The sequence below is a fragment of the Rhinoraja longicauda genome, chromosome 15, assembly GCF_053455715.1.
Source record: "Rhinoraja longicauda isolate Sanriku21f chromosome 15, sRhiLon1.1, whole genome shotgun sequence".
Classification (NCBI taxonomy): Eukaryota; Metazoa; Chordata; class Chondrichthyes; order Rajiformes; family Arhynchobatidae; genus Rhinoraja; species Rhinoraja longicauda.
Genome location: NC_135967.1, coordinates 7,395,807 through 7,414,512, shown reverse-complemented (window position 1 = coordinate 7,414,512; position 18,706 = coordinate 7,395,807). Strand labels below are relative to the sequence as shown.

Genomic DNA, 18,706 nt, shown 5'->3' with positions numbered 1-18,706 from the left:
GACTTCATAACAGCAAAAGGGTGTGTAGACTCAAGTATCACATATAAACACCATTGATTCCTATGGCTTGCATTATCAACTACCTTCCAATTCTCTAACATTTAATTGAAAGATTAATAACCACAGAAACACTTCACAGGTATTGGAATTGTTGGGACATGACCAAAAACTCCAAGTGGGCAGGCTTGAAGAGGCTGGATAGTCAGAGGGATCCCACAATACAAAAAAATGACTAAGAACAGCACAAGCATTTATAATCAGCTGCAATTAAACAGCACAATACTTTGCTTGCTGACAAAGAACTGAAGGCTTGCATTGGCATGAACTTTTCACTTAACATGATCCTTCTGAACTTCCTAAGGAGATCTCTGCTACAGTAGTGCAGTTTGCATTATGATTATTGAACAAGCAAGAAATAGTAAATCTGCATGGGTAATATCTTCATTATTATTTATATGGAGAGGTCATCAGATGATCACTATAATGAAAGAAATATTTGCCAGAGTTCCTAGAGTGGTTAGTGCCAAAAGTGGATGTCAGAGCTTCATAATCAATTTCCTGGCCTTTAAGAACAAAAGAACATTTGCGCAAGTCTAATCTTTAATGCTTTATTGGCTCAAAACATTGTTCGCAAAGAAACATAGAAAATAGGTGCAGGAATAGGCCCTTCGGCCCAGCACCACCATTTAATGTGATCATGGCTGATCATCCACAATCAGTTCCCCGTTCCTGCCTTCTTCCCATATCCCTTGATCCCGCTAGCCCTCAGAGCTCCATCTAACTCTCTTTTGAATGCATCCAGTGGATCGGCCTCCACTGCCTTCTGAGGCAGAGAATGCCACAAATTCACAACTCTGGGTGAAAATGTTTTTCCTCATTTCAGTTCTAAATGGCCTACCCCCTATTCTTAAACGGTGGCCCCTAGTTCTGGACTCCCCCAACATCGGGAACATGTTTCCTGCATCTAGCTTATCCAATCCGTTAATAATTTTCTAATAAGGGAAAATTGAAGTGCAATGAAATGTGCAGATACAGCTGTACACAATTGTACAAATAGTTTGGGCAATGGTAATAATTTAAGTTCAGGCATTATTGGGATGCTAACAAATGCTGAGTAGATACAAAACCCATAATAGCATTTGCCAGTTAACTATTTTGTGATTTGCAATGATACAAGAAACTTACATCACCTCCACCACTGCAGTGAGCACCTGCACTCATTTGAGCTTTCAGATTTTGCCACATATTTTGGTTAACTTCTTATGAAAGGACTGTCCTTTTTTTGTAATCAAAGGGAGGGAAATTACCCTTCTCTAGCTAGTCACGCATGTCCGAGTATTCTTCTTCTTTTGTCACCAGCGCTGCTTAGTCTTTTGTGTTAAGACTTGTGTCTCATTGGATTTTGCGCATTTACAGGTTGAAATAATGCAAAATCATGTAAATAAAAAATCTACAAGAAGTCCAGTGAGCATATACAGCTGTTTAGCTGAATTAACAAATCAGACTGGCATTATCTGAATTCCCTTTTTCACAAACTATGTACAGTATATGTGTACAATTAAACAAATAATAATAATAAAATAATTAGAATAATTGATAGAACTGCAGATTTGTTATGTAGGGGACAGTAATTTACCCGAGTGCAGTCATGGGTGATATTAGGTAATTGCATCAAAACATGTGCTTTGTACATAATTCATGAGCAAATTTTAAAATTAGGGGTGTGGTATTAACTTTTAAAGAGCTAAAAAATCTTGTACTTAAAAATGGAAAAAACTCTGAGACAACAAAGTGGTTGTGTACTTGCTGAAAGTCATAGAAAAAATGATGCCCCACATGCACATGCAGGCAAAATAATTAGAACTAATTAAAATGTATATGCATTAATTCTATTGAGATGCTCAGGAGGTGATGCCAGGAAAAAAATAATTGAATAAGGTAGCCTAATAATTGTGGTTCAGCAGCTGCATCATTGGAATCTAATTACATCTGTGCATCAATTTGTTTATCTGCTGCATTGATGACTGTAGTAAATCCCAAGAACATTGATTAAGAAGCACACCAAAACTTCAGTTGCGCTTTGATTTTGTTTTGTTGAGGTGGGGATTGAGCAGGAAGTATCACAGTTCTTTCAGGAACAGCTATTTACTCATTTGATACTTTTCATATCTTGCTACTTATAAATTGGAAATTACCCCTTTATACCTGCATCAGGAATACCGCATACAAGAGTTATACTGGTCTGCAGCACTTACAGATCTGTACCTAAAGCTACCTAATATGAATAAAAGTTACTTGAACAATTGATGAATTGCAGAAAAGACAGAAGATGTCAGAAAAATAAAAGTAAGCATCTCGAAGCATAACATCTGTGTTAAATCATGTAGTTGTCTGCAATCTAGCTGCAACTGATAAAGTGATGTGCAATTTTTGGACAGAAGCTGAAATTATGCCTTTCATCTTCCCCATGTTCAAATAGATTAAATGCTACCTCATCTAAAACGTAATCAGGGCCATATTAGGGCCAGCTACGGGATCTTGTGTTGTTTTGGGCACTTTCAGGTTGTGCCAATGAGCGAAGAGGAACAAGGGACTAAGCGAAACAATGGTGATCATATGGTCATGTAAGAATGTTCTGACATAGGAGAAACATAGTGTTAGATCACAGCAGAGAAATAGTTGAGAAGGCTGGCCAGTCACATGAAGTGTTACAATGATTTGGAAGAAGGAAAAAGGGATAAATGGAATTAAGGCAAATAATTCTTGAATTTAACCGAATCTGAACTTCTCTCGGTCAATATCTGCGTTATGTTTTACCTTTGGCTTTTTAGGACCTCCACATCAATGGCTTCCATGTTGCAAAATTGAGCAATATATTACAATGGTTTTGAAAATTCATGGACCTGTACTGCAAGATGCAAATAGGACAAAAATGAATTCTGTAACAATTAGAGATAGCACAGACCACGTTTCTGCCAAATGGAGTATTGGAGTGAATGTAAAGAAAGGTCATGAAGCTGATTTTAAATGTCAGAGAACTGTTAGATGACAGGGGAGTATACCCCTTTTAGCTAAGAATAGGTTGGGAGTTACAATGCCAGTAATGCATTTTGTATCCTAATCACTTTATATAAAAGATTTCACCATGAACCTTACACGCTGCTTTCATTCTACATCCCCTGATGTTTAACCCTTCTGACAATAGGGGGGAAATGATTTTCACTGTACCTGAGAATAAACTAAAGTTTTGCTCCATCTACCCTGTCTACGATTTTAATTCCCTCCCCCTAAAATCTAAGAGCAACGCCAGTTTATTCATATAACTAACATCCTCCATTTCTGAAATGTTTGCAACTATCTTCTGCATACTGTCTAAATCTTTAATGCTCTTTCAAAAGTATAGCACACAGAACATGGCATTAAACACCAGTTGCAGCACCTCACTGTTTTATTAGGATTCATCGTCTCCTTACTCTTGTATTCTTTGCCTATTTATGAAAGCAAATATCTCAAATACCTTTTTACTCGCCCTGCTACCTGGAATAAGCAATGCACATATTACCAGCATTTTTCCTATTCACTCTTAATCATGCCTCTTGGTTTACATTATCTCTTCTCATTTTCCCTTCCAAAAAATACTTCACGTTTCTCAGCATTGAATTTCATCTGCTTGCTAGTTAATATTTCCATCAGCTTGCCAATATTTGCTTCAAGTCTATTTTAATTCTCCTTACATGCCTTCAAATTAAGTGTCATTTGTAAATTGTATATATCAATAGCTTGGACCTGGAACAAAGGAGAACACTGATCCTAAAACTGATGCTTGGAGAATTTCACTGCACACTTCTTACCAATCCAAGAAACAACATGGTACTACTCATCTGTTTCCTGTTATCTTGCCAATAGCAGTGGCATCCTCATGTCATTATTGGTCCTTTGATTCCATGGGCTATAATTTTGATGACGAGCTTACTATTTGTCATTTTATCAAACTCACTTTGAGGAAATTAATGGCAACTCCTGACCACCTGTGAAACTTCAATGAAAAACTCACCAAAGTTAAGCACAAAGTATTGCAGGAACTCGACTGATCAGACAGCATCAGTGAATGGAATGGACAAGTGGTATTTCAGGTCAGGACCCTTCTTCTAATACTTTGAGTTTGTGCTCAGAATTTCAACAATCTGCAGTTCCTTGTGCTAGCACTTGAACAGCTGACAGCTACTTTCCTACAACTATCAGGTTCTTGAACCAACCTGTACAACCATAATCCTACCTCAGTAATGGTTCACTGTGGTCCACCTCTTGCACTACCATGGACTTATTTTTTTTTCCAATTATGTTTCTGCATTAATGTCGTTTTATTTGAGTTTTTGTTTCTTTAGAATTTTTTGTGTCATTTATGTATGATTTGTTTTTGTGTGTTTGTCTGAATCTATGTGCCTATGATGCTGCTGCAAGCAGGAATTTACAATATAATCTGTACCTCACTGTAGTTGTACATATGCCAATAAACTCAACACATGCTGAGTTTCAGTGGGATGAGAACAAATCTACTTGAGTAAATTGAAGTTAAAACATTAACACATTTATGCTGGCTTCCTCTAATTGATGCATGCTTGTCCAAGTGACTGCTAGTTATCTCTAGATCTATGCCCAACATAGAGGACATTAGTTCATTCCTTCATTTTTTTATCTGTGAACAAGGAAGGGTGCACTGTTTTCACTTTCCTTTCCTCAGTTATTACCTTTGAAGCTATTGTATTAGGTGTTTATGGTTAAGGCCTCTGCAAATTCTTCCTTTCCTTTTCTCAACAACCAATGACGCATCCCATCTGGGCCAGATGATTTGTTAACCTTAACTGCAGCTAGACTTTATGGTATCGCTTTATCAATTTGTTTAGCCTATGCTTAGGCTCCAGTGTGTTTTCATTTGCTGAAACAACAGCAGCATCTTTTCTCTCAGTACAGGCTGAAATAAAGTATCAATTTAGTATCTCATTCATATATTCACAAAATGCTGGAGTAACTCAGCAGGTCAGGCAGCATCTCGGGAGAGAAGGAATGGGTGACGTTTCGGGTCGAGACCCTTCTTCAGACTCACATTCATATCATTGCTTACATATGTAGATTTCCCTTTGGCCCCTGATCAGCACCAAATTTGATCTTATAACTCTTTTAAATGTCTATAGGATATTTTTTGGATCTCTTTGTATGTTTACTGCCGGTCTTTTTTTTCATCTCTCTCTTTGCTTCAATTATTTCCTTTAAAACGTCTTTGCAAAACTTGGTAATTAGCTTGGTTCTCACATGCTAACAAGCTGGCACATCATAAAAATGTCCTTTCTACTGCTCTATTTTGTTGTCAGTCATCAGAGAGCTCTACTTTAATTTTCTTTCCCCTTTTCCTCCTGGGAACATACCCAGACTGCAGCTAAAATCTCCAACATAACATACCCATTGCTCAATTTATAGTTTGGCCTGCTAAACTTTGATTCCAATTTATCCAGATCTATTCTCATCCCATTGAAATGGGCCCTACTCCAATTCTATTTTTGACTACCTCCTCTTCTCCCTACCGACTGCCTGATACTGAACCAGATCATTTGCAACATTGAGTGTCATATTCGATCCAGAGTTGAATTTCAGACAACATACTTCATCATTAAAAGGGTTAACATATGAAGAACCGTTGATGACGCTGGGCCTTTACTTGTTGGAGTTTAGGAGGATGAGGGGAAATCTCATTGAAAGCTACCAAATAATGAAAGACCTAGATAAAGTGGACGTGGAGAGGATATTTCCAATGGGGAGAGTGTCTAGGACTCGAGGGCACAGCCTCAGAATAAAAGGATGTACCTTTAGAATGGAGATGAAGAAGAATTTCTCTGGTCAGAGGCAGACAAATCTGTAGAATTCATTGCCACAAATAGCTGTAGAGGCCAAGTCATTGGGTATTTTTAAAGCAGAGATTAATAGTTTTTTGATTAGTAAGAATATCAAAGATTACAGGAAGAAGGTAGAAGAATGGGGTTGAGAGGGGAAAATAGATCAGCCAAGATTGAATGGCAAGGCAGACTTGATGGGCTGAAAGGCCAAATTCTGCTCCAATGTCGTATGGGCTTTTCTTTTTACACCTCCATCAAAACATATGCAATTTAAACACTCATCTACACCTTTGCTAGCTCAACATTTGACTATTCCAAAACACTTCAGAGTAGTTTCCCTTGTTTAAATCTTTGTAAGATTTAAGTAATTCACAACTCTTTGCCATGTCTTAACTGCATCAAGTTTTGTCTTCATCATCCATGTATTTCCTTTGGCTCCCAATTGAACAAAGCAATGATTTGAATGTATTTTATTTATTCACAGGATTTGTCATTCTTTATTTGTCCCTTAAACTCTTATCTGACCTCTGGATTGGTTTGCCATGCCACTCAATTTGGGGGCAATCAGGGATGGCCAATGAGTACTTGCTTTTGGCAGCAATACCCACACCTCCTGCATGAATATAAAAACAACCCATTTCCAAAATTCTATTGCCTCACCATTTCTGAAATCTCCTTTAACCACTTAACCCTTGAAGATTCTGGCCCCTTGTTCAACTCTGAATTTAAGTATTCCAGCTTTGGCAATTGTATATTCAGATGAGAAGGCCTCATGCTCTAGAATTACTCTTGCTTCTCCACAGTGCGTCCCACTTTTAATATGCGTCTCAAAATGTCCTTTGTTTAATTTGTGACCTGTGTCAATTTTATTTGATAATACTCCTGTGAAGCATTTTGCGATGTTTTTACTGTATTAAAAGGTGTTGATTACACATGTCAGTTATTGATTTTTTAATGTGTCTCAGCTGATTAAATTTGTCCTGTAAATTCACCATGGTTGTTTATAAAAAGCTGCAGTGGTGTAGGAAGTATTTCATTTTCGTGATCACAAGGAAATAATGCCCCAAAAAAGGGGAGAAAATCAAAAAATATCCAAGAACATTTTAAAATTCAGCTCAATAGTTTATCTTGTTCCTATTAAACTGTAGTTCCTTATTTTGGACTTGTTTTAAATTTTGAGCTGCTTACTCATTGTTAATTCAAATTGTGATTTGCACTTCTTTCACATGCAAAGTTGTATTTCATTAGTTGTATTTAACAGCTATAAATACCTATGAGAGAACAATTTCTAAATATAATAAATACTTTTAATATTCTTAAAGCACACCTACACAGCAAGTACATTTTGTTCAAAGTACAAATTCAAGTAACAATACAATTACTAGATTTGGTTGTTTAAAAAAATAAATATATATTCTCAAGGTTAGGGAAAAGGGGTAGATTAGACAAACTTGATTGTTTGCTTCAGAAGTTGAAGGGAGGGAGACCTGACAGAATATTGAAAATTCTGTGAGGCATAGATAGGTTACAGTCAGAATCGTTTTTCCAGCGTAGAAATGTTAAATACTAGAGGGCACAGCTTTAAGGTGAGAAGGAAAAAGTTTAAGGTGACGTGTGAAGTGTCTGAAATGCATTGGCGGAAGCAGATTTGATAGAGGCATTTAAGTGGTTTTTAGATGGGCACCTGAATATGCAAGGGAATTGAGGGAAATGGATGAGTTACAGGCAGAAATTATTAGTTTAATTTAGCATCATGTTCAGCGCAGACATAGTGGACTGAAGAGCTGGTTCCTATGCTCTACTGCTCTATGTTCTTGTAGATGTAAACTCCCTCCCCAAATCCCCCACAAGCAGCCAAATTACTTCACAATTAAGCAAAACAGACTGCTGGAGGAATTCAGTGCGTCAGGCAGCTTCAGTTGAGGCAAAGGGATGGTTCATGGTTGTGCTGAGATCCTACATTAGGAATGAGAGCGTAGGGGAAAGCCAACCAGTATAACGAGTAAGGGGGGGGGGGGGGTGGGGTGGGGGTTTAAGAGGTAGGTGGAACATGGTGAAATGGGTGATAATTGGCAAATGGAGCCTGTTGGAGGGAGGGGAAGGTGTAGACAGAAGTTGGTGGGAAGTGATCTACCCTTCCTATTGCACCCCATTAACTTCCAACTGCCCATCATTCTCCATTATCCGATTTTACTTTTGACCCTCCAGCTGTCTCTCCCTTAACCCCCCCCCCCCCTCACCTGGCTCGATCAGTCCATCATTCTCCACCTCACCTTATTTCACCTATCATCTACTAGCCCACATCTCACCTTTCCCTCTCACATCTATATACTGGCTATCCTTTTCAGTCCCAATATTTTCAGTCCCAATGTAAAGTCTTGAACTGAAATGCTTCATCTTTTTGCCTCCACAGATGCTGCTTGACCCGCTCAGTTCCTCCAGCAGTTTCTTGTTTTATTGCTCCAGATTCCAGCATCTGCAGTCCCTACCTCACAATGAAATGTAATTTAGCTACAATATACTGTCAATTAGGCAGAGGAGTTTCTACATAACTGGACTCCATTTATTTCACCAACTAATCGTGTTTCTCACTAACCCCGATGCTCATACATTCTCTTCCGTTAACCTTTTCAATCTCCTCACAACAGCATTAATTTATGGAAAGAATCCAAGCCAAGGAGTGTCGTGAGTCAATCAGTATATTTCTTTCAAGTACAGTTGTCAAATTACAACAAATATTTATATAAAGGTGAAACACAAAAAGAACAGCATGTGGAAAAAAATGAGGATGTTTTGCTCTTTTTAAAATAATTTAAACGTTGTGTTTTAGATTTCAATGTGACCAGTGACCTTGTTTTCAACAAATTATTAGAAAATATTACTTAGGTTTGTTATGTGGGATAATAACGCTGAAGGTCATGGAATGAATACAATAAGGTTTCGTTTACTGCTGCTATTTTAAAACTTTCTGTCTCAAGGAAAGGACACAATATAAAGCTTATAGCTATTTCTAAACTATCCATCTCATATTCTTCTTATGTTTGTATTTATGCTTCTTTCAGTCTCTGTACTAATCCATGTTAATGTAATCTATTCAACTCTCATACCCATCTCATTTCTTAATGAAAAATAACTCCATGGAACAGGAAATTACATTACAAAGAGATTACCGTGAAATGTTTTGTGTCTCCAAGCATATCCTGCATCAAAAAAAGTATCCCGATTTCATGTGCCATGAGGTGGAAGCTAAAACAGTTGAAATGATGCAATTGTATTGTTAAAGTAAGAATGTGCAGAACCCATAAGGTAAAACAAGATCTGGCCATACTTAATGGGGCAAAATATTTACAAACAGGACAACAGTTCAGCATCAGAATTGCATATAGTTCACTAATGTGTTTCAGGAAAGGGAATCCGCCACCCTTCCCTGGTCTGCTTTTTATGCAACTCTAAATCCATCATTGTGGTTGGATTCTAAATGCCTCCTCCGTTCCACGACAGTCAGGCAAACGATAAATGCTGGTGTTGCTAAATTGTGTTGATGTTTCATGAGCAAGTAAAAACAACTTTAAATGGTGTTAACAGGATTAAACTAGAGCTAATAATACAAAAAAATGAAGGATTTGGAAAGTGAAGTTGGGAGGTGAAAGATTGGTACGGTTAAAATGCAAATTTAAAAGGCTAGCAAAACAGTAAATATCTTTTGCAAACCTCAAATTGACAAGTCAGCAAGTCCTCTCAACCCGAAACGTCACCCATTCCTTCTCTCCAGAGATGCTGCCTGTCCTGCTGAGTTACTCCAGCTTTTTGTGCCTATCTTAAGTCACATGCATGGGATGGCCAGAAAAATATAATGGAGACTATGATCGCATTTTTAAAATAATCCCTTTGATGCACAAGTTGGGTCGAAGGCTGATGGCGAATAATGGTAAGAAATCAGATATTTATGCAATAGTTAGACTTGGACCATTTGGGGGTAATACTTGAAACTATTTGAGATTTGAAATCTAGCTAATTTTCAAAAAAACTTGGATTAAACAGGAACAGCTAGCACAAATTTATTTATGCCTATTGCAGGTTAGAACTTTTTGGTATGAATGATTGTATTTATACATACTTATATGGTAGCATTTTTCACAAAAATTTGATGAGACACCCTAATCTGACTGAAAAAAAATCTAGATGCATGGACCAAGTAGAACTAAAATATTTTGATGGATACAGAATAAAGAACAAAGTAGTAATGGCTGTCGTTGCAACTGGAGTGGAAGTGGTGTACTGTTTCGGCTTATTTTTCCAGTCTCTCTCACTGTGTCGAGACTCAAGAAGAGATTTTTGCAAACAGTGAGTGGTACTTTTGCTGACAAGAGAACATGGAGAGAGAAATAAGCAGTGAAGTAACAGATATATCTTAAAGGCATAAAATATATGGTAATGAATATTGGATGGAAGATTGTGGAATGGGTTCAACTAAATGTAGATATAAAAAGTGCAAAAACAAAAATCCCAGGATCTAATTACAAAATGTTCCATAAGCAAAATGTTAATAGATGATAATTAAGACATAAACATGCTAAAGAAAAAAAAAGAAAATGTTTTGTTAGATTTGTTAAGAAGGACTATTTTCTCTGATTGGAAATCAATAATGGGAAGTTATCAAGTTACAATTGTTGAAACAGAGAGAGGACAGTATGACCATTTTAGCAGAAGATTGTTAGAGTATAAGGGGCAATGAAGCAGAAAAAAAAATCCACATTTAAAATAAATAATACATTTGAAATGGCAGAAAATTTAATACGATGACAAAAAATATATATCTGGATTACGTTTTAAGAATGAATTAGTGAAGCACCATCACAGGCAATGTTTACTGGCAATCGGAAGTCTTGCAGCAAATTTAAACGGCTCCTGTCCTCCAGATGTGAAATGACAAAATGGTAACCTCCATGATTACTTTACTCCTTAGATTTGTTCAAATGTGCAATTATGCTTATGACCTGATTAGAAAAACTGGGTGTAATATTTCCCCGAATCCCTAAAACATACTAAAGCCTGAAGACAGTAATATGCCAAAGAGGAAATACTAAGCTGATCTGTATACCATTCTACTCAAAGCAGTGCGATGACAAAACATTAATGTATGCTTATGACTGACAATTTTTCACCTTGGCAAAATATTTTTTAATTTGCTACAAGAATTATAAACATTGTCTGTAATGGTGCTAATCCAGCCTTCTTCTATTATCATTGACATTAATTTGTTGTTTGTCTGCCCTTTGCATAACTAATGTTATTATTTGTTAATATCCTCTTTGGTCATTTGATGTCAAAAGTAGTTTTACATTGATTATACACAGTAATTAGAAACTATAGGCTACTGAGTCCTAATTTAATGGAGGGCTCCACTTGAACCTCATTTCTGATGTGGTCTCTGGATGGTGGGGAGGGAGGAGATGCAAGAACCGTTGCATCTCTTGAAAATTGCATGGGAGAATGCCAGGGCTCAGGGAGGTGTTGGTGAAAACAGATGAAAGGACCAGGTAAACAGTAGGAAGTGGACTCTGCAAAGACAGAAAGGGATGGGAAGAGAAAGATGTGGCTGGTGGTTCGATCTTGTTGCAGCTGGCAGAAATAACTAAGGATGATGTTCTGGACACAGAGGTTAATAAGAGTGAAAAGTGAAGACTAAGGGAAACCTGTCTCTGTTCAATCTTAAGTCTGAGAAACAGGAAATGCGAGACAGTACACCATGAACCACAGCAGAAAATAAGTCACATTTGCTTAAAAAATATATTTCAAATCTCCAGGAATGTAAGGTTCTCATCCTGAGACCAGATGTGGTGGAGATGGAGAATCTGGGAGAAAGAGATGAATCCTCACAAAAGAGAGATGGGAAGTTATAGTTTAGGTAACTGTGGGAATCAGTGGATCTATAGTAAATGTCAATGGATGGTTTGTCCCCTAAAAGGTAGAAAAGGATGCGAAATGTCAAAAATAGACCAAGTGAATTTGAAAATGCAGTGAAAATTATTAATAGGTGATAAAAATGGATGTGTTCCTTACAGTTGGAGGAAACAGTACAAAAATGCAGTCATCGATACAATGTTGAAAGAGTTGGGTATCCGAGAAGCTTTATAACATGGACTGTTGAACGTAGCCAATAAAAAGTCAGGCGTAGCTATGGCCTATACAGGCGGCCATGGCTACTTCTTTGATTTGTAGAAAGTGAGAGGGGTCAAAAAAGTTGTTCAGTATCAGAATAAGTTAGTTAGGCAGTTAGGAGGATTGTTGGACGATAATTGGTTGAATCTTTGTTGTAGACAGAAGCTAAGGACTGTAAGACCTTCCTGATAAGTGTTGGAGACGTATAAAGATTGGACATCCATACTGAAGTTGAGGCAGTTTGGTCCAGAGAATCAGAAATTGTTAAACTGATGGAGGGCATGCAAGTTGTTCCAGATGTACGTGGGAAGGGATTGGACAAGGAGAGACAAAATAGGGTCAAGGTATGTGGAGTCAAATCAGGGTTAATTAGAATGTTAAGGAAGTGGAAGGCCTTACTCAATATGGGATATTGGCTTAAGAAGGGCAATAAATTAGTCATTCCAATAATGCATCCATGGAATGGTGAAACAATAGATTAATCTTCTCAACGTCAGCTGGTTAAAAGTGTATCTTATCTAAGACTGCAAAGTAGACAAGTGTCAGAATTAGAAGACAAAATGTCTAGAGATGGAGCTTGGTATTCTCAACATAACTGTAAAAATTGAGACAAAACTTTCTAATGATGCCATAGTTGAAGAAGGAGCCAAGAGCAGCTGGCAGGCTACAGGTAATGCGACAGAGGTAGGATGAGAAGTAATGGTGAAAACACTACAGTTGTGATTTTTTAAAGTATGACAAGAGTCAAATAAGCACCACTGAGCTAGATGATCATGGAAACCTTGAAATTGCAGGAGCTAACTTTTAGAGGTTAAGAATCTATAGGATACTTCATAGTTACAGTCAGAGAGACTGTCATTTGCAACATTTGACAAGGACAATTTTACAAGGACAATGGTGGACATTGGTAGAAATGTCATTGGAGAGATTAATGAATGAAACTTGGAAATTGTAGATCAAGATTTAGAAGCTGTTGATAAGCTAATGGTTTGCATGGGTAAAGAATGAGGTAGTGTTTGAGGACAGAGTGAAGAAGGTTTTAAAAGGGAAAAACGAGTACCATGAAAAACAAAGGTATATGATTATAACGATAATGATTATGTGGGTACTGCAGGAAGTGAAAGCTATCTAATCAGCTGTTTAATAAGTACAATGTGAGTACAATCAGAGAGAGCATGAGGAGATACAGCAGAAAAAAATGTGAAAGTTGCAGGTAAGGGATAGAATAGAAAGAAAGGAGGAATGTAGAAGAACAGATAGTCTTATATTTAACTGTTAAAAATATTCCAAATATTCCTTTTAGTGCTTACTGCAGCTGAGTGGGGTAGAGTTAGAGGTGTAACAAGATTGTTAAGTGAAAAGACAGAATAAAGAGATACCGAAGTTTATTATGCTAACCAATTTCCCAAACTCCAATTAAGTACAGCTAAAGGCCTTGGTTCTTTAAAGTTCAACGGTTTAATAATTTGCATTCGTATGACAGCTCATAGTAATAGCCCAGATATTTAGGTAGGTCAGCAGTATCTGTTGTGCTGGATTGATTCCAAGACTGGATAAGGTAAACCCAAAGCACAATCCATATATAGTTTGGATTATCATTTCAATGAGCAGGATATCCCTATCAAGCTTGCCTGCATACAGAATATCAATTTCAGGCCACTTGATTATTTACAGGAACCTTTGGATAAGTTTCAATAGGAAGGGAAAAAGACAAAGAAAGAATGCAACTGGAAGCAATAAGGAGCAGTGCTTCAATATTTCCAAAGCCAGTTTGCATCTGAAAGCTCTCTTCTAATCATTACATTTAACACAATGATTCCAATTACTGACAAGTTACCGGGGACGTTGTGGTACTCAAGATATGAGCATCTAAATGAGTTACAGACATTGAGATTCAACAAGGCAACTTTGAAACTACTACACTGACTTGGGTGGGGGAGGGACGAAGAGAGAGGGAGTGCAAGGGTGACTTCAAGTTAGAGAAATCAATAGTCATAATGCTGGATTGAAAACTGACCAAGCAAAATGGTATGTTCCTCCAATTTGCGTTTGATCTCACTCTGGCAATGGAGGCGGCCCAGGACAGAAAGGTCAGAGCTGGAATGGAAAGGGGAATTGAAGTGTTTGGCAACCAGGAGATCAGGTAGGGCCAGGCGGACTGAGCAAAGGTGTTCAGCAAAACGATCGCCTAGTCTATGTTTGGTCTTGCCGATGTATAAAAGTTCACACCTTGAACAACGGATACAGTAGATAAGGTTGGAGGAGGTGCAAGTGAACCTTTGCCTAACCTGAAAGGACTGTTGGAGTCCCTGAATAGAATCAAGGAAGGAGGTATAGGGACATGTGTTGCATCTCCTGCAATTGCAGGGGAAGGTACCTGGGGAGGGGGTGGTTTGGGTGGGAAGAGATGAGGTAACCAGGGAGTTGGGGAGGGAAAAGCCTCTGCGCAAGGTGGAAAGTGGTGGAGATGAGAAGATGTGACTGGTGGTGGGATCCCATTGGAGGTGACGAAAATGTTTGGAGGATTATGTGTTGAATGCGACGGCTGATGGGGTGAAAGGTAAGGACTAGGAGGACTCTGCCCCTGTTGCGACTAGGGGGAGGGACAGCAAGTGTGGAGCTGCAGGGTACAGAGGAGACAGGTGTGAGGGCCTCATCTATGATGGAAGAGGGAAACCCCCATCCCCTAAAGAATGAGATCCCGGACGTCCTGATATGGAACACCTCATCTTGGGCACAGATGCGGCCTAGACGGAGGAATTGGGAGTAGGGGATACAGTCTTTGCAGGAAGCAGTGTGGGAAGAAGTGTAGTCTAGACAGTTGTGGGAGTCAGTTCTCCACTTGTCTCTACTATTGATCTCAACTTGTAGTTGGAAGAAATCACCTATCTGTTGGTGATAGTACACTTGCATCTGAGCTTTGTTTGTGTCATAAAAGACTGTCATGGTTCATCTAAAAGAAACCTTTGCCAAAAGATATATAAGAAAATAACTGCAGATGCTGGTACAAATCGAAGGTATTTATTCACAAAATGCTGGAGTAACTCAGCAGGTCAGGCAGCATTTTGCCAAAAGAAACCTTTACCAAGAAACCAAGTACTAAATTGATATGCTAAAGATAAACCATGCACATATGCACTTAATAATTCTGACTTTATCACATTTAAAAGTGAGGTGGACTATTTATTTTTATCTAAAATGTATGGCAAGGCTTAATATTTCATTTTGATGATCTGGAAAGTTCAATGATCAAAGGACAAAATACAATTTTTCATCTGGTATTTGTACTTGTTCACACGTAATGCAACTGCAGGTTGTGGCAAGTGTTCCCTTTTATGTATTTTTGAATAAAAGAAAGGAATGATTTTATAAAATATCCTTGCTGATGTCAATTGGGCCTCACAGACCAAAAACCAAAAAAGGAGGTTTGAGATATAAATAATGCTGATAAAAATTAACTTTCACCAAGCAGTAACTGGAAAGAACTGTTGAGACAGTTTTAAGTTCTGATTATGACTGAAGAGCAGATCCTATGCAATGACTGTAAGAGAAAATAGTATTTTGGCCAGGAAAAACAAACTGATCATTTGTGCATATGCTTGAAAATAGGAATCAGATATTATATCACCAATCTCGAGCAACACAATGACATTTTCTGTGGCTGTTGAACACAGAATGCTTACAAAATACATTTTATCATGTATAATGTTTTTTTCCAAGAGGTCAAGAAGCTATTAAGAAGTTTTTAAATTGCAGCCTCTGTTCTTTACAATGAAATGGGTTCTAGCAGATGCCATAATTTGTATAAATCTAATGGCCTAGTAGGATGGAGACCTAATTTTAACAAAGTGCTAATCAAAAATGTACACCGATTCTACGATGGGCAATTTATTATTTTAGGTTAATGAATAGCACGCCATACACAATGTACTTGTAATTTTTCAGTCTTTCATACAAGCTTGCTCCAGGATAGGATCACATGAATGATCATTAATTAATCCCTTCCAAGGGTTCCTATGAATCTAGTTTTGTCCAAATATTAACAATAGGCCACTGCCATAAACTGAAGTTACTAGATATTTTCATCATAATTCAGTCATAAAAAGGACATTTGCACAAATAAACCTGGGTACAATACCAAGAGAAGCTAATAAGTTCATGTTAAATCATAAGGTACATATGTCAATTTTGGAGCATAATTATACCAACTTGGTTTAAGCAAAAATGCGAGGCATTTGCGCAGTGAACTTTAAGTATATTGCACGTTTTCATGATTAGAAATTATATATTAGCTTTCACTTGTGCAGCTGCTTTTTTGTGTTGATTTACAAATTGTCTTCTTTTTATTTTCCCAAAAGCTTTTGTGGTTTTTTCCTGTTTCTTTGCTGGAGATTTTCAATACACTGTCAAAGTGAAACTATTAGACATAATAAAAAACGATATATATATTATATGCATGATGAATCCACGTCTCAGCTATAAAGGAACTGCAGATGACAACCAAGCCACAAAATGCACATCACATATAATTTTTCATAACCTGAAGATGTTTATGAAATGCTGGGCATCAAAGCAGAGGAAAAATAGCTGCCGCGTTTAATAGACTTATTGCAAAATGCACAGCTGAAGAAATTCAAAAGAAAAGCAACCCTGTAATTGGCGCATGTTAAACAACAAATACTTCATTTTAAGCAGTTTAACATTTTAATGGCAAGGATTATCAAGAACAAAATAGAACACCAGCAAATCCAGACAGAATTTCCCCGAACAGCAATTAAATCAAGGCATATCACAAAATTTTAAGACATTAAGACAGCTCTTTTCCAATCAACAGTATCCAAAGATATTTGTAGATGAATTAGCTTTTGTTGTCTTCCCCTCAAACTGTATGAAGAACTCATGAAAGTTATTAGAATAATGCAATTATGCTCCACTATCCAAAGCAAATAACTAGCAATATCATTAATGTTCATATTGTTGTAAAAAAGCAATTAATTTAACATAATGAAACAAAAATATAGAATTGGTGTTGTCATAAGCTTAATCAATCAAGCCCATGATTTATTACTTGTTTTAACTTCTCTAATTGGAATTGATACACCCAAGAAATAGGCAGTTCCCTGAGGTCATGAACAGGAAACAAGGTTCTAGCACTACTGGAAGTTGCGACAAACTTGAAATTCTAATATCATTATTAATAAGTTTGGGGAAAGGCATTTGTGAATCATGTTTCTTATTCAGAGAGAGGAAGACTTCTACCACCAATAAGTAATTTTTAGGATTTATTGATTGAAAAATTCACATGAATTGCTTAAAAATTATATAATTTAAACCTGAGTTGGGGACCCCTACCAGAAATATGTTCACTTACTCATTAAATACCAAGTCTGGTGCAAAGTAGAGCATTCTGGCATTCACAATTCTATAGGACCTCCATCCCATTGCGAAGACCATAACTGCCATCCACGAATACTGTATGAGACTCATTTGGTCATCCACATGTAAATTGCGAAAACCTGCAGACAAGGAGCACTTGTGCTGAAATAATGTTATCATATGCAATGATCAGTACACAGCTTGGCAAAGAATAGACCTTCTTAGCAGATAAGCACTAAGGGCAATTTGTTTATGGCGCAAATGCATAAACGGTTATGAAGTTTTTTGCACTGAAAATGCTGTGTAATTTTAACCATCCATGCAGTTAAATTACAGTACCAGCATTCATGCAGGTTGAACTGGTTGAATTTTGTTCCACTTTATTGAAAGTAGGCACGTATTAATATAACACTGCGTGAATTTTCTGAGGAGCCATTTTCTGAGGAGCTTGAACAATTATAGTGATCAAAATGGTTCATCATCAGAAAAAAATTCTTTAGCATTTCTGCCAGCAGATATGTTAATGCCCAACGATTTTAGATGTATGAAATATGCTCCCTTGCTGATCTTCCAGGTAATTTCCAAATTGCTGCAAGTTAGATTTATTTTGCGACTGATAAAGCATTCAATTCATGCGGCAGGGCGTTTAAGCCGAAGATTAAATACTCAGTGGATTTTTTTAATTTTGCAAAGATAATGCATTGCTTGCTCAATGCATTTCACCTCACAAACTTGCTACTGCGAGTTTGGCATGAAAAGACTCTTGATTGAAATGCGAGTATCTGCAAAGAACTTAGCCACATACGAACTTACAGCGCACCATGGAAACTTTATTTCATCCATCACCTGGCCTGCGTGATATCAGGTGGCATGTAAAATTTACGTGTAGCACATTGAGTCTTCTAGTTAAATAATGCTAGTAGAATTGCACCTAATAATTGTGCGATTTAGCAAGGAAACATTAATAGAGTGGTTCCATTTCCTTGAGGAAGATTTGGAGAAGACATTCAACATAAATTGTCACGTTTATACAAAAATCAACTTTTATACATTGGACTTCTACCAGACTAACATTGGGATTGGCCATAGTTTCAGCGTCTTGTTGTCTACACAATTATAATCAAAATCAAAGATCCATTACTCAGCAGGGACAACACTTCATCAGTGAGAAAGGAAAACCAATTCTAAAAACCTACAAGATATCTTCAACCTCAAATGTTATCAACTGAACCAATGATAGCATTTAGATAATTTATACACAATGCAGTACTTATAATAAA

The 18,706-nt window shown here is 37.3% G+C and overlaps 1 protein-coding gene across 2 annotated transcripts in view; it reads right to left on the bottom strand.

Moving 5' to 3' along the window:
- The window catches only part of ar (androgen receptor), a 151,532-nt gene that overhangs the window by 20,314 nt on the left and 112,512 nt on the right, over positions 1-18,706 (bottom strand). The window contains exon 5 of one of the 2 annotated variants that reach the window (XM_078412143.1): positions 17,422-17,566. The exons of the other annotated variant lie outside the window; for it this stretch is intronic. Coding sequence (XP_078268269.1) covers positions 17,422-17,566 — 145 coding nt within the window. The remainder of the gene's footprint in view (positions 1-17,421; positions 17,567-18,706) is intronic. 2 annotated transcript variants of the gene reach the window in all.